Below are 27,638 nucleotides of genomic sequence, written 5' to 3'. Positions count from 1 at the left end.
TTGCAAAATTCTGCAAATTTTATTTGTCAAAATAACACTATATAATCACACCAGTTTCAATTATTTTGGTAATTTATTTCAAAATGCCTGTCAGAAAGTATGTCTGTAACAATACAGACACACACAAAAATTCCCCCAAGAGTAGAGAGTTAAAGAAACCCCTATGAAAACTCAGTTCCAGTTTCTCTGCCCCCTTCCCCCCCCCACAGCCCAAGCCCAGCCCGGGGGGGGGGCAGACACCCACAACCCCCTTCCCCTCAGAGTCCAGCCATGGTGCCCCTTCAGCCAATACTCTCTTCCCCCCAGAGCCCAGACATCCACCCTCTCTCCCCCACCAGAGCCAAGCCATGTCTCCTCCAGCCCAGACACCTGCCCCAGAGCCCAGGAATCTAGAGGGAGAAACAGCCTAATGCTTGGTCCCAGGCTTGCATGGAGCTTCCTGCGCGCTGCCGTCTCCTTCCCTCAGGGTGTGCTGATAATTGCAGCTGCCAGGAATCCTCTAGCTCCCTCGCCCTCCACCCAGCAGTGTCTTCGGTGTGTGAGCTGGGCTCTGTCTGGGTCAGTGGCCCCTAGTGGCCCCCAGTAGCATTGCATCCCATTTCTGTGGGGGAAAGAAAATTCTGCGTACACAATGTTAGTTTCTGCAAAATTCTGCATTGCGCAGTGGTACAGAATTCTCCCGGGAGTAACTGTGCCACATATGTAATTAGACTGTGGAACTCACTGCTGCAGGAAGTTTCTAAGGCTAAGAATTTAACAAGATTTAAAAAGGAATTGGATAAGAATAATATCCAGAGTTGTTGTAGATAACGCTAATGACAATTCTGAAAGGGGTATGAAAACTCCATGCTTCTGGGTTTAAGATAATCTCTAATCATTATAGACTGCGTTGAGATGTAATGTGGGGGTGCAGATTACTCTACATCTAGCTACTGTGGAGTTCTTACACCTGCCTCTAAAACATCTGGTGTGGGTCATTGTTGGAGACAGAACATTGGACTAGATGGACCACCGGTCTGGTCCAGTGCAGCAATTGCTATGTTCCTATATTGAACACTTCCATTGATTATAACCACTGTGACAGAGTCAGGCCAGATGGCTACAGGAGAGTGATCGAAGGGAGATATATTAGCCCCAGATTAAGCAGGTCCCTTTTCCCTGGGTAAGGTAACAGGGGCAGTTCCAGCATAATCAGGAACTTGCTGGAACCAATTAAGGCAGGCAGGCTAATTAGGACACCTGGAGCCAATTAAGGAGCTGCTAGAATCAATTAAGACAGGCAGGCTAATCAGGGCACCTGGTTTAAAAAGGACCTCACTTCAGTCAGTGAGGGGCGTGCAAGGAGCAGGGAGTGAGAGAGTGTGCTGGTGGAGGACTGAGGAGTACAAACGCTATCTGGCATCAGGAAGAAGGTCCTGTGGCAAGGATAAAAAAGGTGTGGGGAGGAGGCCATGGGGAAGTAGCCCAGGGAGTTGTAGCTGTCACACAGCTGTTACAAGAAATGCTGTAGACAGCTGTGATCCACAGGGCCCTGGGCTGGAACCAGAGTAGAGGGCGTGCCCAGTTTCCCCCGCATCCCCCTTCTCCCATTGGATATAAGAGCAGTTGACCTGGACTGTGGGTCCCACCAGAGGGAAAAGTCCCTGGCCTGTCTCCCAACCCACTAGGTGGATCAACAGAGGCTGTGGGGTTTGTTCTCCTTCCTTTTCTCCGTGCTGGCCAGCGATGAGGTTAGCTGAGTGAATGGCAGGTTTGAGCCACAAGCAAGGGCTACTGTGAATCTGTGAGGAGAGCAAATCCGCCAATAAGTGTAAGACCCACCAAGGCAGAGAAGGAACTTTATCACACCACGTAGAACAGGGAAACCCAGTTTAAATCTAGTCATATTTAACAGAAGTTAATTTTAAGACAGGGAAACTCAAACTTTGCTACACCAAGGGTTATGTAGGCAATTTGCTGGAAGTCTGAGGTGGATTCCTAATTGGTGTAAAACAGCCTCCTTCATCTTCGAGCCAGTGGTGTAGCCTGCAGGGACTAAAAGGCCAGCAGGTAGCTCTGCAACTTTATCGGGGCATTCAAGGCATCTGGCTTCACTTCCATTTTGAAGATCAGTATGGTCATGGGCCATGTTTCAGAATTCTGAGCCACAAGTTCCCCCTTAGGTGCTATGCCTGTCTTAAACCAATTGTCTGAAAGGACAGTTTAGGACCACTGATAACTGCAGGTTTAATACATGAGCAAATTCACTGATGTCTCTAATCTGCATGGTTTCCTTTACCACAGTTTTGTCTGTAATAAACGATTATCTACTGTAATCATCTTGGGGTTCATTAAGCAACAAAGCAGTGAATGAGAAAGGAATAAAACGTTTAATAAAACAAAGTAGAGCGATTCTGTGGTGAACTGCTGTACACAGCTACACTGTGTTCTCAATGCTAGCGTCCAGCGCACATCTCTAAATTCCTATATTCATAATATTGTCCCTTATGAGGGAGCGTCTCTAAATTATAATCTTCCACAAACATATGTCTGCATCCACTACTGTAAATGCTTGTTTTTCTTTAATAACAATACACCTAAATTGCAAGTATTTGTAGTTTTCCCCTACACGTTTCCCAGATATTTCAAACTAATGACCTTCATTTCTATAACAAGATCAATATATCTAAATGAGACTGGACTTGTAAATGCCCTTACAGCACTACATTACTAAACTGCCGTTCTGTGATTTTTAAAGTCTGAGGTGCAAATGCCTGTGTTTTCTAAGTAGAACTTGTTTCCCAGGCTCTTTAATTTTACACAATAAAAAGAAAAGTAATTCAAGCCCCTTCATAGGTTTGAAATGTATATAGTTTATTTGAATGATTTTAATGTGCCCATTACAGTGGTATCTGGGCACATGAAAGACCATAAAAGCAACGCTTTAGATTAGATTAACCTGCCTTCAATAGACAGCAAAAATGGACCTCCTACCTGTACCATGCCAGCTCTTAAATTATTAGCTAAATAATTGTTGTTATAAATAATGGTAAAAACAATCAGAACATATATTAATTATTTCAGTGTGACCAAGGGATGATCAACAGTTTAGGTAATAAAAGGTAGTTTTAGTCTTTTCATTCTTTGAAATATTATTGAAGATGGGACCATATGCAAAGTAAACAGTATGAGGATGAGATCATATAGTATAGCATGTGACAGGGAAGATTAATTATACTTTTCAGTTATTTTTCAAATTGAAATTAATTGCATGTCTGTGGAATAGAGTTAGATACTTTTGTCTTTGCATCCAATGAAGTGAGCTGTAGCTCACGAAAGCTTATGCTCAAATAAATTTGTTAGGCTCTAAGGTGCCACAAGTACTCCTTTTCTTTTGTGAATACAGACTAACACGGCTGCTACTCTGAAACCTGTCTTTGTAAGAGTTATTTTAGCCTTAAGCATTTCCTTTGTACTTCCATATGGTCATATGGGTAGATTGATTTTGGCTGCAGCATGAGAGCAATGTACTCTATTAATTCTGATTTCCTGCCTCCTCAATACTTCCGAATCAATGTTTTATGTCCCTTTTAGGTCAATGCCACATACCAGGGTTGCCATTAAAAAGTGAGCATTTCAGAGCAGTTTCCTATACAGTGGAATCTGAGATACTGTAGTATTTCCTGACACAATGGCAAATGTTTTTAGTATTTCAGATATTACTGTGTGGTAACTGTTGATAAATGTTCTCTTTATAGACGTCCACGTATTTGTCAGAGATACTTACCTTCCCTCTCTAAGATGCTAAGTTTCTTCTTACTAACAAATGATTCTCTTTAATCTCTGTTTGCCCATTCACCTGCTGATTCTGATGGGGGGAAAAGCAATACTTCTCAAAGAATGTAAGTTTCTGTCCACAAAAAATAGATAGTGAAAAATAAAATGTGTGCTGCTTAAAATTAATACTTATTTTGTTGAGCATTGAGTGTAAAGTCCAAATAATGTGGATCAGGTATTTGTTCACAATTGTGTTTGCTGTGGCTAAATGTTTTGTGCATGCAGTGTTAAGAAAACACTATTGTATACGTGTCAGCTTGAAGGTGTTTTTATAAAATAAAACATTCAAACACAGTTTAATTTTACTTTACCTGAACAATAAGAGTCTTACAATTTTTTTAAAGCAATTTGCTATTGCTACTTTCAGGAGTAAACACATTTGGTGAAACTGAATTCATTGAGAGGTGTGTATGCATAAGGCAGGGACAATATGATCCACTCATTTTTTATAACTCTGAAGGTGGAGACATTTTTATTTATTTTTAAACAGTGCATACAGTGAATTAACTAGGTCCAGTCTTCCTTCAGGATGCACTAACATGGCCATTGTGCCCATCTTGAATCCAATGAATTCAAATACAACGGGACTCCACATAGGTTTGAATGTTTTCAGATCTTGATGCAGGATTGAGATCTTATATGTGCATCAGGTGCTATCAATATATTGTATTACAGAAGTGCTCAAATTGTACCCCTTTTCAGACAGCACTTTTGCCATCTTAGAACATTGGGTGTACTGGCCCCAGGAACTGTTCCCCAGAGGGGAAAAGAACTAGCCTCTGACTGCTTCTCTACAGGAACATGTGAAGAGTCATATCCTGGGAAGAAAACCTCCCAATCACTTTCCTGTATGCAGTGAGGGAGGAAAGGACATGCTAATCCTGAAGGACCCGTTCTGTTCTATTTAGGGGATTATACCACGCCATGATACAATGGTATTTGAACGTATCCACCTTGCTATTCCAGGAGATGAGCATGTGCAACTCCCACTGCAGCCCACTGGGAAGTATCTCCTGGAATGGTTGGTCCCTTGTGAAACCATTTCTCTTTCTCTTTTCAAGATACGTAATAACTAGTCAAATATGGAAATATGCATTTGCAATGAGTTAATGAAAAAATTCCAAAATTTGTAAAAAAAAAAAGGTTGGCTCTGAGAATTTCAGTACCTTCCTGTTAGTGTGACAGTTATGGCCCAGTACTGTGAGGCACTTGAGCACCGCCTGTGAGATGGTGTGCACTCTCAACTCCCATTGATAGGATCAGGACCCTTGTTACTAAGACTTCTTCTAATTTTGAGGTACTAACCAACTTCTAGCTGGAAAATCTTGCACAGTTTTATGATTCCTTAGCAGCATGTTTAGAGCAATCTTAGGTCCCCGTTCTACAATCCTTACACACAGAAGTGTCCCAGAGGAACTTTATGGTGAATATTTTTGTCAGTGAACATTTTTTTACCCGTGTAAGGGTTTCAGGATGATACCCTTACAGATCAGGTCAGATAATTCAGTGGTTAAGTGAATACTGGGGTATACATGCTTACGTGCACAATAATTTACATTTGATTTCAGAGGAATTTACTCTGGAAAAAAGCAGCATATGTGAGGAAGGGTCATAGGCCAAGGGATTTAATGGACTTTATTTATTTAAAGCTGAACATATTCAGGGATAGCACTCTGAACTACTGTAATGATACTCTGGCTGCCACTGTAGTGTAAAACAGATTGGGAGTGAGAAATGCAGTAAGACATTGACTGGCACTGTCTGCAACTCCTTCTTCTGTCAGGAAATTTTGCATTCCTTTCTGTGCAAAGAGAGGTGCAATCAATGGTAAATGATTGCAAATTACTTTATGTAGATTGGCACCAACTCCTTCACCAGGGGAATGAGTGTCAAACCATGCCAATCATTCTTGAGCACTTGACTGACCCTGACATCTCTTGTTCATCCTTGGACAATTCAGCAAAATGGCTATTCCTCATTAGTTTATGGAAAAGATAGAAAATGCAAAATCCATTTTAGGTTTGTTCAGTACTAGGAGAAAAAAATGTAGAATTTTTCCAAGTACTACTTTTGATACAGAATTCCTAAATGTCAGTATCTGTCTTATTCCATCCTTAGTGGATATATTTATTTTTCTAAAAACTTAAGCTATAGTCAAACTTTCAGGTACAAATTTATGCAAAAATTATTTTACTCCTGAAATGTAGCTGTCCTTAAATCATACCTCAAGTGTGAATTAGTCATGTTATGACTGAAATTTTGAACAAACTGGACTCCTACTTGGAGTGTTTGAAACACATCCAATATTTATAAAATGAAAACAACGTACATCACTTTTGATTGGTTTATGTAGACTGAAGAGAGCTCTTTTCAAGTGTAAATTAGGGCTCTTGTTTGTTTGTTTTGAAATATTTGTTGATTTTAAGGATTCGGGTGTCCTTTGACTTCACAAATATTGAATGAGATCTGTAGTATATTAAACAAGGAATACCCATTAAAACCTCTTTTGAAGGGTCTTCCGTTGTGGTAAATCAGCACAGCTTCATTGAAGTGAATAGAGCTAACCTGATTTACAATAGAAGACCATCTTGCCTTTTGAATGCAAAGGATACTTTGATACCAGTCTTTTGTTGCTAATTTTGTCTTTTTTGCCTATAAAACTGGTGTGTTGGTACCTTGAAAATATCATTGTTTCTTAATGTTTCTTAATTATGTTCTGCAATAAAGTATCACAGCCTCCAACAATAACTCAGCAATCTCCAAAAGACTACATTGTTGACCCTCGAGAGAATATTGTAATACAATGTGAAGCAAAAGGAAAGCCACCTCCTAGGTTAGTACTACTTCTATTGTTTTTGCTGCTACAGAAAAATGTAGAAAAGCTAGAATAACAAATATGAAAACTAAGAGGAAATGAAGTAATTTTCTAGACTAATACACATAGCTTTAATCTAAACTAGTGACATCAAATCAGTATGAAGTCTTATGTTTACCATCCTTGTTATTTTTATAATATTAATAATATCTGCATTAAGTGAGTCCTTCCCATAGAAGTGCTGAGGAGACTGAACTGAACAACAGTACCATAGAAACATTCTAAAAATGTATAGTGTTACAATGTTGAAAGATCCTCTTAAAGTTTTCAATAGGAAAATCAGTAAAGGGGATCATTACAGTAAAAGGAGGGGGGCACTTCAAAGAATACCATAGCACTGGTCTGCTCACCTTCTACCCTTGGGTATCCTGGTGGAATTTCTACAATGCAGGTGGCGTATGAGCACACATAACTGCTAGAACAAGGCTGAAAGTGGAGGTCTCAAATTCATCCATGGTCTGCACCATTATTTGCTTGATTGATGTATTCTATGATTGCTAAATTGTACAATTTTGTGAGCAAAATGCAATGAGCTAAGGAATGTGTGTCAGCTTAAACTTGAGTGCCCTTGATTTTCTAGGCTTATTTTATAGCTTTCACATTACTCACCGTATATTAGGGGCACAGGTGGTGGTGTGCCTATAGTTACGGTTCCCCAATAATTCCATTGTAAGACCATGTTTTCAGTTGCTTGTAACTTTACCAATTTTTAATAATTCTGGCTGAAATTTTCTGTGCCACATGTCTGCGTGTTAGGCTGAATTGTCTGGAAAGTTTCAGCAGAAAGAGTTCAGCTGCTTTCTAGAATGAGGGTAAGGGAAAATATATTGTTTTGCCAATATTTAAAAAAAATCTTACAGCTTTTGTTGAGAAGCTCTAATTCCCTCCAGTTTTTAGAGTTGGGTCTTGAAAATATTCAGGGATGTGACTATGGGATCAAAGAGAGGTTCTTTTTGGTGTCTTCATGAAAATCCACCTGAATTTGTTCAACTTATAAACATCTAAAAATTACCATTTGTATATGTTCAGTAGAGGTTTGATAGAGGCTGGAAGTAAAGTTCACCAAACATTTTGTGTACTGAGCATGCGCCACTCACACAATGCTCTATGCAAACTACACTGAGCATGCTTCACCCCCACAGAGCTCATTGACATATGCCAATCCATGGCTGAGCAATTGTTCCTTCTGGCATCTGGGGGCAGTTCTGATGCTGGACACCAGAACTGAGAGCAGGGAGATTTTCCCTCCTGTGCTCTCAAATTTTTTATTGTAGGATGTTTTTAATGTCACACGTCTGTTATAGAGGTGCGGTAGCATCTCTAGTGTTAATGCTGCACCAGGATTTCTATTTCAACAGAGGTAATGACATTCTCTAAAAACTCCGTGTTGAGTGAGGTGATGAATTCGTAATGCTTTCTGTAGTTTGTGAAGTGCTTGAATTTTCTAGTGCAATTTCCAAAGGGAAGTGGGGGGAACGGACAAGACGGGACAGCCTGAGTTTATTTATGCCTATTTTCATAGGCACTATGTGACCAAATATTTTTTTTTGATTGAGCTAATTGACTTGATTCATTTGGTCAAGCAGTAGAGGCTCATCTTTTAGATCAAGTGGTTCTGGGTTAGATCCCTTCAGACACAAGTGGGAATTAGCATGGCTATGGAACTCTAAAGTTTGCTAGAGAGAGGGTTAATGCAATGTGCATCTTTGTCCCCTGCTATTGAATAAACCAGGGGTTCTCAAACTGTGGGTCGGAACCCCAAAGTGGGTGCCAGGGCTGGTGTTAGACTTGCTGGAGCCTAGGACCAAAGCCTGATGGCTTCAGCTCTGGGTGGTGGGGCTCAGGTTACAGCCCCCCCCTCCTCAGGCTGATGCCCTTGGGCTTTGCCCCCCTCCCCCCCAATCAGGGGTAATGGGGCTCAAGCGTTGGCTTTGGCCCTCCCCGCCAGTGCGGCGGGGCTTGGATTTTGCCTCCCACTCCCTGGCCCGGTGGAGCTCAGGTGGGCTCAGGCTTTGGTCCCCTCTCCTGGTCATGTAGTAATTTTTATTGTCAAAAGGGGGTCACGGTGCAATGAAGTTTGAGAACCCCTGGACTAAACCATAGATTGAGGCTTATGAATATGCTACTGCTTCTAACCAGCAAGCTGTCTTTTTAGTTTGAGCAACAGAGCTCATGCTTTTATTCCAAGTTCAGTCTCCTACATTGCCCATTCCGCACCTATCTATCTGAAGCTAAAGTTGAGCCACTCATGGTGCTCATGGATTACAGAAACTCTCCTGCACTGTCCAACCATAGGAGGACATACCACAATTTAAGCTGTGTGAACCCTGCTGAGTTGGTTGAATTTCACTTGTACTACATGTATTTAGATTTATATGTAAAAAGCTCACTAGTTTTCAAATGTAAATGTTTAAGGTCTGATCCTGAGAGGTAATGAGTATCAGCAACACCCTCTAACTACACTAGGGGTTGTATGTGCTCAGCACCTCATGAGGTGCTGCCATACAGTCACGATCCTAGCATTGTATCAATGTATTTTTGGAAGTAAGAGAATATATCTTATGAATGCATTTTTAGAGCAGTAGGATTGGCATACTATGGATCTATTTTTTTTCCCAAAAAATAAATCTTTATGAATTGTAATACTGTAAATTCTCAGCAGCTACTTTACAAAATATCAGTTGTTTTGGGTAACACCAAAAGGAACCTAATAGATTGGTTATGGCCTACCCGAATGCAAAATTTAATATATAGAATCACAACTGTTTGCATTAGAGTAGTGAAAAGCAATCAAACCCACAATATTACCTTTTTATTCACTCTGGTAACTTAAAAAATGGACAAACCGAGTAAAAGACATGATCTCCTGCTGAGAACTTATATGACACATTTCAGCCCAGAGCAAATTCTTACAGGCCAGTTATAAACTCTTTGAATAATGGGGTTTATAATGGAAATGCTAATGAAGCTTTAACAGTATCAGTGCTAGCAGATTTCGCTGTATCATCTTTAGTGGAAAATGAAAGCATTTTTTCCTCTGTGATTAGCTTATCAATCCTTCTGTGTAATTTTATAATATAAATATTATAAACAATAATTTATCTTTTGTAATTTTTAATAATATAAATAATATATAGCAAAACTGCTGACCCTAAAAATGGCACCTATTAACAAATATAACCAAGTCTTTTGTCTCAAAGCATGTTTGTTTATTACTTATTTCTCAGTTAAATAATTCAAATATATTATTCTTAAGCCACATTTTTATGGTATACACAAAAATCTGTTTCAGAGTAACAGCCGTGTTAGTCTGTATTCGCAAAAAGAAAAGGAGTACTTGTGGCACCTTAGAGACTAACCAATTTATTTCAGCATAAGCTTATGCTCAAACAAATTGGTTAGTCTCTAAGGTGCCACAAGTACTCCTTTTCTTTTTACAAAAATCTGTGTGGTGTTAAGAGATTTTTCTAAAGTTATTTTTCTTGTTTTTTCCAAATCTTTAGTAATTAGTTTCCTATTCTTGTATTTATGATTCTAGTTTCTCATGGACACGTAATGGAACTCATTTTGATATAGATAAAGATGCAAGGGTAACAGTGAAGCCAAACTCAGGAACCCTTGTAATAAACATTATGAATGGCGGAAAGGCAGAAGCGTATGAAGGAGTGTATCAGTGTACAGCAAGGAATGAACGTGGAGCAGCAATTTCCAATAACATTGTTATACGCCCGTCCAGTAAGTGTAACTCTAACATTCATCAAACCTGAAACATTTGTACTTATTTGTTTTGTTGTGAACTTTTTGGTTTAATTATTTTCTTTTTTCCTTTCCTTAAAAAAAAAAAAAAGACATCTTTTTAATCATCAAAGCGATCTTATTAGAAGGTAATTGTACAGTTTCTGATATTCTGGTTTAGTGCTGTACTGCATGAAAAAGCTGCCAATTTTCTCCAAAGTTCCTTAGTAAGTTAAACACCCAATATGTTTTCCTGGTTTTCAGTATGTCTGACTCATTTGTCATGTTTAAAATTGGACAGTGTATAAAACATTACAATTAGAAAAAAGAATTGTAAATCTTTAACATATTTCTTTGGTGTGGAGTACTCTTTTTAAAAAAAATCTGTTCTTGCAAAGCAATTACTTTAAAAAAGAAAAAAAAAAAAAAGCCCTAACATGGAGTATATTGAGACAAACACATATATCCCTCCTGTCCCCAAATCTTAGAATTTATTGTGGTATTATATTGGCTTACTTTTCAAACGTCACAGCTCTTGAGCTCAAATGTATTTTCTTGAGCTGCTCTTATTTTTACCATAGTCTTTGATAAATCTCTCCACATGGAATGCCATTTTAGAACTGTCTCACTTTGTTTTTTTCTAATTGTATGCATTGCTTTTCTACATGATCCAGAATCAAACTTGTCAAATGTTAGTGATTACCCAGAAGAATCCCTTTCTGTTTGATTGCGTAGAGTAAAGCAATGATTCTCTAAAACGTATAAACAAAAAAATTACGAAACCTTTCTTTTTCCCAAAGACAACACAACTACTCAGAAGTAGAAGTTATAATCCATGTACAGTAAATGTCAGAAGACCGTTCCTTTTAAATTATGTGACACATATCGTTCTTTCGTGGGGTTCTGTAACTTTATCAATCCAGAGTGTATATGAATGTGAAAATTATCTTCTACAGGATCCCCCTTGTGGACTAAAGAAAAAGTAGAACCAAAATATGTCAGAGAAGGTGATCCTCTAGTACTTCACTGCAGCCCTCCAGTTGGCTTACCACCACCTATAATATTTTGGATGGATAATTGTAAGTTTATATTAAATCTGCATAAAGAACATATTTCTTGACAATTTTGATTACTGTTCTAAATAATTTATAATTACTTATGAAAAATTGCAGGAGACAGTGTAGTTGCTCAGTGAGGATAAAATCTAGTCTCTGCTTGTGCAAGGCTGCACAGTTCCACAGAACAGGAAGGGCCATGCCTGCAGAGAGGCTGCTCATGTGCAGTGCGTGCAAAGAGGGTTGGGGCTGTCTTCATGAGTCTTGTGGTTTTATATTTGTTGACGTATTTTTGAGGGGAGATAAGGAAGCAGCTGAGAGCACTTACAAAGAGATGAGACATTACAAAAGGCAGAAGGTAGGTCACATCTGGGGTCCACAGATCACTAATGTATTTTTTTATGTATTATAATGAAAATAAATGTGTCCTTGTTTTTACTTAGCTTTCCAAAGACTGCCTCAAAATGAAAGGGTTTCCCAAGGTCTGAATGGAGACCTTTATTTTTCTAATGTAAAACCAGAGGACACTCGTGAGGACTATATTTGTTATGCGAGATTTAATCACACTCAGACTATACAGCAGAAGCAACCTATTTCTGTGAAGGTTTTTTCAAGTAAGTATTATTTTTCTTAATTATACACTTACATTGTATTTATCTGGATTTTTCACTTGCTGGCCTACAATTAAGTAGTTGTATGTGAGAGAGAAATTGTAATCTTCATCACAATAAGTAAGAAATAATTCTATACAACTTTAAAATATTAATGTCCAGTTTTCTTTATAAATACTTTACAAAAACATGAGTAGTCCTAAATCATACATGCTGTTTTACTTTCCATGTTCGCCTTTAAAGTTTTACGTTAAATACTGATTTTTTCTTTTTCAGTAATATCTCACTCAAATCACCTATATTTTGTAACATTTTACTTATTTAAAAATTATAATGTGATAAATACTGAATTTAAGTTGGCACTCCTATGTGCATACACCAGTTTATAATGCTCATGACTGTTCAAATGACTTAATCAGCAGACATCTGCAATAACATACTGCTCTCTGCTTGTATTGTTAAATCAACTTGTCCATAGTGATTCACGTTTGATGCCCAATAATCTGATTTACCCACTTGTATGCATTCTTCATGATATTCTGTTTATTTCAGTGGATTCATTGAATGAAACTATATCTGCTAATTTGAGTGACACTGATTTTTATGGTGGTGAGTTATGGGATGGTGATCCCCACTGGTATTCCCTCTTTCATAGTAGAATTTAGTTAACTAACTTTCACCTCCATGGCTACTTACCTTTGACTCCCCTTTCCAATTTCTAATAAATATATCCATTAGTACTGGTGATAATATACACTTTACAAAGGGATGCCACAGTGTGAGCCTTTAAAAATACTTAAATAATTTTGATGTAATGTCAACAATATGACACACAACAAAAATCTCAGCTTTTACAGCAAATGAATCCAGTCACACTGGCAGATTTTACAGATTATTTGTCTACTTGCTTCTGTATTATGCTGTTCATTTATGTTTTTCCTCTAATTTAATTGATAAGTGGAAACCTTCATTATCACTGGAACTAGTCAATATCACATGCTATATTATAAGCATTATTAGTAACCTTAAATAATTTAACAGATGCTCTTAATATTTAATAATTCACTTAATATACCATTCATTTTTAATCTGTTTTATAAATGTAAAACTAGATTGAATTAAAGACTTTTGAATTAAATTAAAGAATCTAAGACTTTGAAATGTATTTGAAAAGTAACTTAAAAGAAACAAAATTCTGGATATTTTTGTTTTAATTAACTTTAATTCAGTCCATTTTGAATGGTCTATTTTTCTATATTGTGGGCCATATCCTCAACTGGTATAAAACTCCTTAGCTCAGTTGACTTTGATCGAGGTACACAATTTTACATCAGCTGAGGATCTGGCCCCACAATTTTACTTTCTATGTGATGGGTAGAAAATAGATAAAAAATATATTATTATTTTATTGTATTTATCTTGAGGTCTTTTCCATAACTGAAGTTCTATAGGCACTAATCTTCAATTACTGAAAACTAAAATATAGCAGGAGCATGACAACTTTTCATTGTCTACATAAAAGTTAAGTTTAGTTAGCGAACCATAATGGTGGGTTTTCTGTAATAGGGTAATAATGACCTGCAAATAGAATGACATATCGAGTACAGTTATTAAAAACCCATTCAATTGGCACATGACACAAGGCTGCAGAAATCAATTTTTCAGGATTTTTCACAGCCTTGAGTGGGTTTTTGCAGTGCATGAAATGGGCAGATTGTTTATTGTAGTGTGGCCTTTTTCTATGTTCTCCTTTATCTTTATCTTCTGAAGAGGCACATTTCATATACTCACATTTGAGGTGCTCTAGGTACATCCTAAAATTATTGTAATGTGTTCTTTATGACTTAATTTAGCAATAAATCCTATGTCCAGATAAACAAGGCATATACATCTTTATATTGCTGTCCATATAAAAAAAATACCACAGCAGACTACTATGTTTTAAGCTATTATAGTAGAATACTAAAGTGTTTTATAATGTTTATTTCCAGAAAACAGTCTGATCCAATTTCATTATCATCAATATTTTAAAATGGAGTTATGAAATACTGTAATAGACTTTGAATTAAATCAAGAAGTTCCAAAGGTTTTGGAAGCAGATATAGTAATCTGTGTATAAATTTGGGTTTAGTTTTAGGTCTATATATTGGCCATGTTATATAATTTTTATTACTGTGGAGAAAGCAGTTGATCATACAGTTCAGGTTTGCCAAAATATTCAAATTAAAATTATGTTTTAAAGGGACAAGACATGGCTGAGGTTTATGAGAAAAGTCCTTTGTAGACTGGAAGATGCTGAGCAAAGCATATTTTAAACTGCAATATATCCTGTCACTCATGTTTTTGAATACAACAGGTTTACATTGGCTCCATTTTTTTCTATGTCTTATTTGTGGTGTTAGTGGAAGTACAGAAAACATCAGATGTTGAATATGATTCCTGCAATATGATCCATGTAGATGGATCCCTGCACCTATGCAGAGCCTAACTGAAGTGTGTGGGGCTCTGCACAGATGTACGTGTCCATGTGAACCCATCATATTGCAGAATCAGGGCCTAAGCAAGTACAATATTGAACAGGTTGGCTGTTTTTAATGTATGTGTCCAAAATTACAATGTTTCTTATGTCCAGATAGGACTCTAGCGTGCTGGGCAAAACCCTAACCCTTTGTAGCTGTGCAAATTCTTACAAAAGGATTTTTGAATTAAATGAACAATACACAGAAAAAACTCCTGTGCTAAATTCTGAAATGCCCATATGCATGAAACTGGGCCTTCATTTTAATATTAATATATACGCTATCACCAGACCTGACTATAAATATATTTACTGTCACTGTTTGGAAGCAGATGGATTTTTGCTGGGTTGGGAAATATGTTTGAAATATATCTTTCTGATTGTTTTCATTATTCTAATTTTTTTTTTAATCAGCCAAGCCATTGACAGAGAGACGACCAACTCTTTTAACTCCAGTGGGGAGCACAAGTAATAAAGTGGAACTAAGGGGAAATGTCCTTTTGCTGGAGTGCATTGCAGAAGGATTGTGAGTTGCTTTTTAAGTCAAAATGTTCTTTAAATACAAATGTAGAAATACTGAGAAATATTTCAGAAAGAAATCAATGCCGTAGAAAGTACTCATAGCATAATGCTAGATGTCATAATGATAGACATTGTTAGATGCACAGAGACAAGCAGATAGAAACTAAAAACCGAGGTGTTTGTTTTCAAAACATGACACATATATTTGGATAGTGATTGATTAAACACATATTTAGGACATAAATGAAACAACCATTATTATGCTGGCCAACCCTTGCACATCACAAAACTGCTGCACAAACTCAGTAGTATTGATTGTTTATGTACAAGAGAGGCCAGGTAGTAGAATAGCATGGGTGCTTCAGGCTACACTTGGGATGCATCTGCAGAGGTGTAGGGAAGGAAGAGTTTGTTGTCATGTTCCCGCTCCATGCCTGAATCAAGCCAATGCTCGTGTTCCCTCACATTTGTGATAACTAAACTCTCTGAAACTATAGAAACAAGTAAGAACCTGCTGACTTGATCTTCATCTACTGACAATAGCTGGCAAATCACTTGTGTGGGAAACCTTAGGACCACATTCTATCCTGCCTCTGTCTTTTCTTTGTAAATTAATTTGTTAATTGGTATGTATTTATGTTCCGTTAATATTGTGTTTGGTTGCCCCCACTGGTATCTGTATGCACAGGAAATCACAAAATACTTTTATCATTGAGTCTACCAATTTGATAAATGAATTTTACCTAACACATCCGTTTTTAACTCTTAATAAGCAATTGGCAGAGAAGGGTGCAGAACTGATTTGGTGCAGAACTAGAAACATTCTATCACTCGTTGAGACTTCTGTGGTTCCCTAAGATAAAAAAAAACAGTCCGTGGCCCATGTTAGCATAAAGTACACATGATTGCATCAAATGGGGTAAAATTTTGAAATATTAACCAGGTACACTGTGTCTTGTCTATTTCCATGGTGGTTATTTATTAGTAGATAACAGTGCATGTGGAGCCAAATTCTGCTCTGTTATGCTGGTGTAAACCAGTTACTTCTAGTTAACACCATCATTACTGAGAGCACATCTTACTGTATATAATTTTGGATATTAGATTTCTAAATGGCTATCTGCTTTGAATTATTTATATTTGAGAGGTGACATTCTACTGGAGAAACAAATATAATTTTTTATGTTTATACTTTTAAAAATAGTTCTCCATAAGTTTGGTCAGCTCAGATGTGGTGTTAAAACAAACAATTTGCTATTAGCATTTCAAAATCTCAGTACACTACAGATCATCTGATATTTTAGATGTGGGCCCAGAACTTCAACTGCAGCCAAAGAGCACTGAGTGCAGCTGAAAAGAAGGGGTGGTTGGCCTCCCCGAATACAGGGGCTGCTCTGCGATGGGCTCATCCCCAGCACATTTAGGCCTGGTCTACACTACAAAGTTAGGTCAATGTAAGTCACCTCGTGTCAACCTATTTGTGCATGTGTCTATGAACAAATTTATTTCTGGATGATGTAAGTGCCCTGCTACAGTGAAGCAGTAAAACTGCCTCCCTGAACAGTGTGGAGTCCTGGCTGACCTACTGAGGTTGACAGTGTGAGTGTAGACAATATGTGACCTGTGTCGACACTAACGGATCTCCAGCAGCTGTACCACAATGCCCCATTCCCTGCGGCAGTGACTGGTCTGGTTTCAATTGTAAACTCTACTGCCCAGGAGTCACAGAGACGGCAAGTCATTCCCCTGCCCCTCCTTTAAAACTTCAAATGTTTTTGATATGCCTTTTCCTGATTGCCCACCTTTGCAATACACCTATCGGCTCATCCTTGTTGTATGCAACTGCCCAAGTTACTGTGTTGGCTCCATGCCCTGCTACTTGGAGTAGGCAGGAGATATTGAATCTCCTGGCCCTGTGGGGAGAAGAGGTTGTGCAAGCACAGCTGTGGACCAGCCACAGAAACCCTGACCGATACAAACAGATGACAGGGGGGATGCTGGCAAAGGGGTACAGCAGGGGTCAGCCACTGTGCCCTGTGAAAGCAAAGAAACGTCTCCGGGGATATAACAAGGCCAGGGTGCACAACATTTGATCTGATGGCGCCCTGCAGACCTGCCCCTTTTACAATGAGCTGCATGCCCTACTTGGTGGAGACCCCACTAGCGCTCCACAGACCACCACGGATACCTCAGACAAGGCTGATACAGAAACCCCTACTGTGAACATCGAGGAGGAGGAGGAGGGGGATATGCAGTGGGGGGCTCCAACCATGCTGGAAGCCAGGACCTGTTTGAGACTCCGCCTCAAGTCTAGCCAGTCCCACCAGGCAAGCACAGATGAGCATGATGAAGGGGAAGGGAACTCAGGTAAGCGTGTGCATGCATCTTTCCTCACAGTGTTTAAATTTAAAGATGGAGCCCAGCCCAGCCCCAAATTAATAAGTCACAGGTATCAACTTTCCATTGATTTACTCACATGCGAAGAGGTAGAGGTACAACAAACAAGTTGAGTTGGCAGCTGCTTTTTCATTCCCCGGTTGGCTGAGGCAAGTGGGAAAGGGCAGGATGCAGAGCACTTTGTTTACGTACGTAGGGATGTCCATTTTATCCTCCTGAGAGATCTCAATGAAACTTCCAGGGAGCTACTCTGCAGTCCTCTCCCAAAGGTTTCTAGGATGGCTGCGTTATTCCTTCCTCTACAGTAGAACACTTCCCCGTTCCACTCTGCAGTGAGTTTTGCAGGCACCACTGGAGTAAACAGGCTAGAGGCACAGGGGCCAGGCAGCTTCTGGACCCCAGTAGTAGCTGTGCTTTCTGTGCCTCTGTTACCCGAAGAAGTAAGATATCAGCTAAAATCACCACCTCCTGTGGAAAATCGTGCCAATATTCAGTGCCATTGCCCTGTACTCAGTACCCATGGAATAGGGACTGAAATGTTATAGCTTCGAGTATCAGAAAATCCTTTCCCCTGGTCCCTGACAGGCAATATTCACCGTGGCTAGGGCTGTGCCAAGGCACTCCAAAGCTGAAGTGTCAATATGCATTTCTTATTAAAATTGTTTATGGGATTGAGGGAAGGGAATTTAGAAACTTATCTTTTCCTTTCTGTTGTGACTGTAAATCCATTGGTACATCTCGGTTTTTATCAGCAGCTTCTGCTATGATGGCCTTGAGGAGTGCCTTCTCCACAGCCCCAGAACTCTTGCCCCTGAGGAGGAGGAGAAAGAAGACATGTTCAGAGAGATCTTACAAACCACTGCTGCATCAGACTATGAACAAAGGGCTTGGAGGGCCAATATGACTGGCAGTATGGAGAAGGAAAGAGGACAGGGGAAAGGCCCAGGAATTCCAGCAGAAAAAGGAAAGGGAAATGTACCAGGACATAATGTCCAATAAGTGCAATTATATGAGGAGCTTGATTCTGATGATGACAGGGTTCTACAGTCCTAAGGTTCATTTCCAATTTATTTCTTATGTTCCTAAAGCTCATGCTTCAGGATTCAGACAGCCACCAGGAGAGGTCAGGAAGATCCCCCCATCCAACATATGCAAGGAGGGTTTTTTTAATCTTCTTCCTCTAAAGCAGTAGGGATGGCCATAGCTGGAGGTGGGGCATTGAGTAGGGTAGGCCAGGGATCTGAAGTGGCACAGTGCATTCTCTCTATCTCAGGTGCTTGGCTGACTGATCCTTGCTCACGTTCTCAGGGTCTAACTGACTGCCATATGTGGTGTTGAGAATGAATTTTCCCTCAGGTCAGTTTGACAGTGACCTTGTGGGGTTTTCGCCTGCCTCTATAGCATGTGAGTGTGGGTCACTTGCCAGGATTGTCTGGGTATATCTCACTTAACCATTTCCTTGTCATTGTGGGGGCTCAATTGGTGCCCCTTGGTGCCTCCTATTCTCTGCCTGTGGCTCATAATAGTCTAGTCTCCTGTGGGTTGTAATACTTTGGTCTCGTTTTGATTGTTGGGTTTGGAGTGTGGGTGCTGAGTGATGTTGGTGGCCTGTGAGAGTCATGAGCTCACATTAGATGATCTAGTAGTCTCTTCTGGCCCTCAATTCTAAGTCTCTAAGTTTTTGGAATATATTGGGGACAACTTTTTGTTTCAGAAGGTGGAGGAACGGGTTGTGCTTCTGAAGGTGGAAGGCAATTTGCATAAAAGTGACCATGAAATGATAAATTTCATGATTCTCAGGAAAGGGGACCGAGATCAGCAGAGTAAGGACAATGGACTTCAAAAAAGCAGATTTTAACAAACTCAGAGAACTGGTAGGTAAGGTCCCCAGAGAAGAAAAGCTAAAGGATAAAGGAATTCAAGACAGCTGGCAATTTCTCAAGGAAACAGTATTAAAGGCACAACTGCTAACTACAGTATTCCGATGTGAAGCAAAGATAGGAAGAATAGTAAGAAGCCATAATGGCTCAATCAGGAGCTCTTTAATGACCTGAAAATCAAAAGGGAATCTTACAAAAGGTGGACAAATAAGAAGGAGTACAAAACTGTAGTACAAGCATATAGGGAGAAATTCAGAAAAGCTAAGGCACAAAATGAGTTACATCCAGCAAGGGACATAAAAGGCAGTAAGAAGAGGTTTTTAAAATATATTAGGAACAAGAAAAAGATTAAGGAAAGTGTAGATCCTCTACTTAGCAGGGAAGGAGAGTTAATAACTGATAACATCAGGGCTGTGGTGTTTAATGCCTATTTTGCTTTAGTCTTCACTAAAAAGTTTAATGGTGACCAGATACCATTAATGGATACTCAGCACAATTGATATGAACAAGAAAAGAGAAGGAACACAACCCAAAATAGGGAAAAGAACAGGTTAAAGAATATTTAGATAAGTTAGATGGTTTCAAGTTGACAGGGCCTGATGGAATTCGTCCTAGGGTACTTAAGGAATTAGCTGAAGCAACCTCAGAACTATTAACTGTTATCTTCAAGACCTCTTGGAGGACAGGTCAGGTCCCAGAGGCCTGGAGGGCAAACATAATACCTCTCTTTAAAAAAGGGGAACAAAGAGGACCCTAGGAACTGTGGACCAGTCAGCCTACTTCAATCCCTGAAAAGATATTGGAATAAATTATTAAACAATCAGTTTGTAAGCTCCTAGAGTATAATAGGAATAGCTAGTATGGATTGGTCAAGTACAAATGAGTGCCAAACCAACCTAATTTCCTTCTTTGAGAGGGTTACTGGCCTTTTGGATATAAGGGAAGCAGTAAACATATCTTGATTAAAATAAAGCTTTCGACACAGTCCCACATTATATTATCATAAGCAAAGTAGGGAAGTGCTGTCTAGTTGAAATAACTGTAAGGCAAATGCACAACTGATTGAAAAACTATATTCAAAAAGTAGTTATCTATGGTTCAAAGTGAAATTGGCAGGGCATATTTATTTAGTGGGATCCTGCAGAGTTTGGTCCTGTGTCCACTACTGTTTTTAATTAATGCCTTAGATAATGGAGTGGAAAGTATGCTTATAAAATTTTCAGATGACACCAAGATGGAAGGGGTTGCAAGCACTCGGGAGGAAAGGTTAGCATTCAAAACAACCTTGATAAATTGGAGAATTGGTCTGAAATCAACAAGATGAAATTTAATAAAGATAAGTGCAAAGTACTTCACTTATGAAGGAAAAATTCAATGTACAACTGCAAAACAGGGAATAACTGGCTTAGGTGTAGTATTCCAGAAAAGGATCTAAGGGCTATATTGGATCACAAATTGAATATGAGTCAACAGTGTGATGCAGTTGCAAAAAAGACTAATATCATTCTGGGATATATCAATAGGAGTGTTCGAAATGGCGATAATTGTCCTGCTCTACTCGTCACTGGTGAGGCCTCAGCTGGAGTACTGTGTCCAAGTTTGGGCGCCACACTTGAGGAAAGATGTGAACAAATTGGAAAGAGTCCAGAGAAGAGCAACCAAAATTATTAAAGGTTTAAAAAACTTGAACTATGAGGAACTTGAACTATGAGTTTAACAAAACTGGGCATGGTTAGTCTTGAAAAAATAACACTGAGGGGGACCTAATAACAATCTTCAAATACATTATGGGCTGTTATAAAGAGGACAGTGATCAATTGTTCTCCTTGTCCACTGAAGTTAGGTCAAGAAGTAATGGCCTTAATCTACAGCAAGGGAGATTTAAGTTAGATACTAGGAAAAACTCTCTAAGAGGATAGTTAAGTTCTGAAATAGGCTTCCAAGGGATGTTGTAGAATTCCCATCATTGGAGGTTCTAAGAACAAGTTGGACAAACTCCTGTCAGGGATGTTCTAGGTTTACTTGAGCCTTCCTTAGTGCAAGGGGCTGGACTAGATGACCTCTCAAGATCCCTTCCAGCCCTACATTTCTATGATTCTATGGTGGGTCTTCTCAGGTAGCAAACTCAAATGCTGCAGACCTTGGCTGACCTGCAGGTCCAAAAATCCAAGATTCCCCACCCTAGGTAGTCCTTGGAGAACTCTAGAGTCACTGCTCCCTGCACCCCGCACATGGCATCACGGGCCTCATATTTACCCGTACCACTCCAAGCTAGGGGACAGCAAGGAAAATCACAGTTGTTTTTGTTTCAACTCAAAATGGCATTTCATTTTTGCTATTTGGCTTAAAATCATAAACAATTATGTTTTAAGTCAAAATGAAATGAACATTTTCGAAGATTTTTGTTTTGGAAATTTCTTGTGTGAAAAATTTCAGGTTTCTGGCCTGCTATACTATAATTTATAAAGTACAAAAAATAATATGGGTTTGCTTAATATAAGGTGACCAAATGGCAAGTGTGAAAAATCGGAACAGAGGATTGGGGGTAATAGGCCTCTGTATAAGGAAAAGCCCCAAATATCGGGACTGTCCCTATAAAATCGGGACATCTGGTCACCCTAGCTTAAGAAGACAGATGCTGCATATATGTGACATTGACCTGTGAGAACCATGGTTGGTGTTGTATAGCCACAACAGACTGCATGTGTGCACTCAAATGGACAGAAATGTTACCTCCTTTTCCAATGTTAAAGTTCCACCCCTTTAATTTATGTTAAACATTTGTGTTACATTGTCAGGGTTTTTTTCCCCCCACATTGTTTTTCTATAATGTTTTTCTCACTCAATAAAGTTCTATTTTTGGATAATAAAATTATCTTTATTAGTTCACAACACATATTACAGAATGCATGCTGAAAGCAATCAGTACTTGTAGATTTACAGCATGTGCCATTTAATTCATAGCTACAGGAAAACACACTGTCATGCTTATAAATGTACAGCCAGCGCTACACAATTCTTAGCAGCACTCAAAGCTCTAGGACCAGAGAACACTTCAGCACAGAACACAACTGTGCCTGACCATTAAAGTGCTCTTTCAAAGCCTTCCTCAAACATATCAGTCCACACTGGGCTCTTGTAAAGGCCCTTGTGTCTGGCTGTTCAAACTCAGCAGAGAGCCACTCAACCTCCACCTTCTACCCTGGCAGCAGCTTTTCCCCTTCGCCTCACAGATATTATGCAGGACACAATAGAGAGCTATAACCATTGGGATGTTTCCCTCACTGAGACCCAATCTATGATTAAACACCACCAGGGTCCCTTCAGTCTACCAAAAGCACATTCAGTTGTCATTCTGTACCTGCTGAGCCAGTAGTTGAATCCGTGGGGCTGTCAAGATGGCCAGTGTGCAGCTTCGTGAACCAGGAGAGCAAGGAGTAGGCTGGGCCCCCCAGAATCGCTGTTGGCATTTCAATATCACCAATGATAATCTGCCAGTCAAGAAAACAAAAAGTCCCTGCTTGCAGCTCTCTGAACAGTCCTGTGTCTTTAAAGATGGAAGCGTCATACACCTTCTCTGACCAGCCCACATTGATATCAGTGAAGCTTCCCTGATGATTCACCAATGCTTGCATAACCATAGAAAAGTAGCCCTTTCTGTTATACACTGTGGCAAGGTAGGCTGATACCAAAATAGGGCCATGCATGCTGTGTATTGCTCCACTGCAGTCAGGAACCTCATTGCTTCAGTGGTGGGAAGTTGACCCCTGTCTCCCAGAGATGCCTGAGCCAGTCATTTCTATCCCACAACATGAAGCAAAATTTCCTAAAAGGTATTGCACTGGATAGCGGTATGTGGCACACTGGGATACCTACTCATGGAGCACCACACTTTGCATTGACACAAGCATTCCTGGTGAGTATGTGCAATAACCGACATAAGCAGCCAAGTATGTACTCACCCAAATGATATACAAACTTCAACGGCTGTATGCCAAAGTAACTTGTATCGACCAAAGTTTGTAGTGTAGACATGGCCTTGTTGGGGCACAGGAATGGCCTGGTATGTCTCCTTTGCTCTGTCCATTTCCTCTAAACCAGCTTTCGAGGAGTGGATGATATCAAAACTAATATTGTGGCTCTGTACTATTCGAAGATCCTCCCTCTATTGATGATAAATCCTTTGGTGAGCCAGATCTGTCTGGTAGGGCACAAAGTGTCTGGAGTACAACCAAGTATTGAAGCTATGGTCCCTATCCAGAGTAATGCTGGTTGTGATCTGATCAGCTCTCACAAACTAAGCAAGAATGATATGGCCTGGTCAGTGCTCAGATGGGAGACCTACAAGAAGTAAGTGTCTCTCTTCCTTCTGAGTCAGTTGTGACTCAGTGCCCTTTAATGTTGTTAGATGATATAGTTGTGCTACAGTTGTAGTCTTTAGGATGAGATTTAAAACTGAAGCCCTCCCCAGTTAAAATTATGTGACACTTTTTACAGAAGATAAGGGTGTTAATATTTCTTTTTGGCCAGGACAAATTTAGGGTTATGTAACTTCATTTGGCCTACCTATATTCTTTCTGCACTTTCAGTAAGATACAATATTCCTGGTAAAACTTGTGCAGATACTTGCACTGTGCTGTTAGGCCTACTCCTAACAACTCCCGTTGAAGTCAATGGTAGTTTTGCCAAACATTTCCTGTGGAATTGGGGCCTTAAAGAGCTGTCACAAACCACCCCAGAGGTACCTTAATTTCAATATCAATGAAGTGATTCCTGGGTGTACACAGTAGTTGAATTTTTTTCCTCAGAAAAATACAGTTTTGTCAAAATAGACATTTTTTACACGAAAATATAAATTCTGATGAAAAATTTCTACCTTCCTATGGGAAAAGTCAAAATGAACATTTTTTGTTTTGAATTGACATTTATGAAATCAATTTTTTTGTTTCAACTCAAAATGGCATTTCATTTTTGCTATTTGGCTTAAAAACATAGACAATTATGTTTTAAGTCAAAATGAAATGAACATTTTCAAAGATTTTTTGTTTTGGAAATTTCTTGTGTGACAAATTTCAGGTTTCTAGCCTGCTATAGTATAATTTATAAAGTACAAAAAATAATATGGGTTTGCTTAATATAAGGTGACCAGATGGCAAGTGTGAAAAATCAGGACAGAGGATTGGGGGTAATAGGCTTCTGTATAAGAAAAAGCCCCAACCATCGGGACTGTCCCTATAAAATCGGGACATCTGGTCACCCTAGCTTAAGAAGACAGATGCTGCATATAGGTGATATTATTATTGAAAGCTACCTTCTTCTTTGAGTAGTGTCCCTATGGATGCTCCACTGTAGGTGTGCTTGCGTCTCTGCACTGCTGATCAGAGACCTTTGGTAGCAGTATCTGTTAGGCCTGAACATGTCCTATCTCTTCTCATGCCCCACCACGAGGCGACCCCCCCTTAGTTCCTTTTCAGCCATCCCTGGCTAGAGATGGTGCCATTTGCAGCCTGTTTGCTATCATTAATTTCTTTAGCATTCCTAGTAGTTAGTCTCCTTAGTCTTAGCTGTAGTCTTTCTTTTTGTTTTCTATACCCCAGTCAAAAAAGGAGACTCTATTTTCCCCCTTTTTCATTGGGGACCCCAGCAGCCCGGAGACTCTCTAAGTCAGTCTCAGGCTGCATTAGACAATGTTATCAGATTGGCAACATGACATCTCCAGATACTATTTGTGCGTATGCCATGAGGTCAATCTCTTCATTCGTCACCTTCTTCAGGAATGTCCCTATCTCAGAGATTTGTAGAGCGGCAACGTGGCCGTCAGTTTATACCTTCACAGAACACTATGCAATCACTGGGGACTCTGGCCTCCAATGCCATCTTCGGTTCCACGGTACTATCATCAGTAACTGACCTGACTCCGAAGCCCCAGCCCTTGTGGGATACTGCTCAGGAGTCACCTACAGTGGAGTACCCATAGGGACGCCACTCAAAGAAGAAGTAGAACAACAACAACAAGAATTTACTCACCTTCTGCAGTAATGATGGTTCTTCAAGATGTGTGTCCCTATGGGTGTTCCACAACTCACCCTCCTCCCCTCTACTTTGGAGTTCTTGTCAATGACTCTGCAGTAGAGAAGGAACTGAGGTGGGTTAGCCCAAGTGCACTAGTTGGCCTCAAGACGGGGCATGAGGGGAGATGGTGCATGTGTGGACCTAATGGATACTGCTGCCAAAGTTCTCTGATCAACAGTGCAGGGATGCAAGCACACCTACAGTGGAGCACCCATAGGGACACACATCTTGAAGAACCATCACTACAAGGTGAGTAAATTCTTCTAAAGTAACATGAACATCAAGTTGCCACCACAAATAAATAATCATAATTTAGATAAAGAACATTCACGTATGTATTTGAAACTTTTATTAGAGTCATTAAGGTTGTAAATTGCAATTGATTCAACATTATTCTGTAATTATTAAATCAAGGAAGTTTATTGATGTTAGTGAATTTACTGGAAATGACAGAGTAATGCTGGACCATTTTCCACATTTGTTGGTTATCCCCAAAAACCTGGGTTGAAGTTCTCAGTACAATAATTATCTTCACAATACAAACATGAAAAATTAATGGATTGAACTCTTAACCTCGCTTTTACCCCAGCTCTTTAATCTCATCTGTTTTTTCTTTCTCCAGACCCACACCAGTTATCCGCTGGATTAAAGAAGGTGGAGAACTGCCCATCAACAGGACATTTTTTGAAAACTTTAAGAAAACTCTCAAGATCATAGAGGTTTCCGAAGCTGATTCTGGAAAATACAAATGTGTAGCAAGAAATCTATTAGGTTCCACTCACCATACCATTACAGTAACTGTCAAAGGTAATGCTAAAATAACCCCAAATTTTACAATGTCAGCATCCCAATGCAAGGTTATATAGTAATATATTTTATCAGGAAAATATATTTCAGTAAATCGTATTTACAAGGATGAATGATAAATGTAAAATGAACTGAACATTAAATCGACTAAGGTTTCCCACAAGACAGACTTTAGCATGTCTAGTCTTTAATTTTTATGATGGCCTCATGTTAGTATGTGGTGGTGGTTTTTTGCCAAACAGCTCTGTGGTGCTAACTTGAAGCTATCACTTAGAACACCGGTTCTCAAACTTTTGTACTGGTGACCCCTTTCAAATAGCAGGCCCCCTTATAAATTAAAAACATTTTTTAATATATTTAACACCATTATAAATACTGGATGCAAAGCGGGGTTTGGGGTGGAGGCTGACAGCTCGCAACCCCCTATGTAATAACCTCGCAACCCCCTAAGGGGTCATGACCTCCCAGTTTGAGAAGCCCTGCCTTAGAAAGAAGTCCATTAATGCAATACTAACTGGTACCTATGGTGAATTTGGTCTAGGCTTTCTTTCAGTGTCATAAGAGACTGCTCCCCCACTTCCTCTGCTGCTCCTTTCCCTTCTGATGCTCCTCGTCCTTCTCTCTTCCTTTCTCTCTTTTCCAGGGGTGAAGGTAACTGAGGACGCTTACCGGTACAGGGCCGGGGTGGCTTTGGCCCCCGGAAGGGACAGGGCCTCAGGTGGAAGGGGCAGGGCTGATGGGTCAGCATCCCCCAGCCAGCCCTTCCAGACTGCGTGGCCCACGCTGCCCGGGGCTCCCGTGTTGATTTAAAGGGCCCGGGGCTCCGGACGCCGCTGCTGCGATGGGGGAGGGGGAGGGAGTGCATCGGTGTCAAAGTGCTGCTGCAGCAAAGGACCCTCCTTAAAGCACTGCCACGGCAGCACTGTAATATCCTGCCCCTTCCCCCCGCGCCGTCAGTGGCAAAAGGGGCAGGGACTTTACTGTGGGCTGGGTATGGGCCGTGCGGGTTCTTACCGGTACACAGTACCGGCCCCTACCAGCTCACTTTCACCCCTGCTCTTTTCCTTCTCTTCATCCTCCTCTGCCTCCCATCCCCATTCTCCTTCTCTTTTCCCTTATCAGCCCTTCCCATCTTCCCTCCTTCTTTTTTCGTATCCCCTTCTGGTTCTACCGAACTAATTTTTACTAGGTTTTATCTGTCCAGTGGTATTAAAGACACTTCAAATAAATTGGTATTTGAAGTGTGCCTGATGGCTCTTGTTTGAATTAGCTAATGATAGTTGATTATTCCTCACCTGGCAAATCAGTCACTTCTTTTAAGTAACCTGCTAGTGTTTGTTAACAACTCTT

At 39.8% G+C, this 27,638-nt stretch overlaps 1 protein-coding gene across 26 annotated transcripts in view; it reads left to right on the top strand.

Annotated features, from left to right (window-relative positions):
* The window catches only part of NRCAM (neuronal cell adhesion molecule), a 280,578-nt gene that overhangs the window by 171,507 nt on the left and 81,433 nt on the right, over positions 1-27,638 (top strand). For 13 of the 26 annotated variants that reach the window (XR_014713314.1, XR_014713315.1, XM_084641215.1 and 10 more), the window contains 8 exons: positions 3,864-3,881; positions 6,544-6,649; positions 10,230-10,426; positions 11,383-11,505; positions 11,925-12,095; positions 12,645-12,701; positions 15,025-15,136; positions 26,104-26,288. Coding sequence is in view for 24 of the 26 variants with exons in the window: in XM_084641215.1 (XP_084497341.1) it covers positions 3,864-3,881; positions 6,544-6,649; positions 10,230-10,426; positions 11,383-11,505; positions 11,925-12,095; positions 12,645-12,701; positions 15,025-15,136; positions 26,104-26,288 (969 nt within the window). In the remaining 2 variants the exon portion in view is untranslated. The remainder of the gene's footprint in view (positions 1-3,863; positions 3,882-6,543; positions 6,650-10,229; positions 10,427-11,382; positions 11,506-11,924; positions 12,096-12,644; positions 12,702-15,024; positions 15,137-26,103; positions 26,289-27,638) is intronic. The other 13 variants (XM_084641223.1, XM_084641226.1, XM_084641221.1 and 10 more) reach the window with 3 other exon arrangements.

Source organism: Lepidochelys olivacea (genome assembly GCF_965140295.1).
Source record: "Lepidochelys olivacea isolate rLepOli2 genome assembly, chromosome: 1".
In the NCBI taxonomy this organism is placed as follows: domain Eukaryota; kingdom Metazoa; phylum Chordata; order Testudines; family Cheloniidae; genus Lepidochelys; species Lepidochelys olivacea.
Note: the sequence above shows the minus strand (reverse complement) of the source record. Positions and strands in the feature narration are given on the sequence as shown.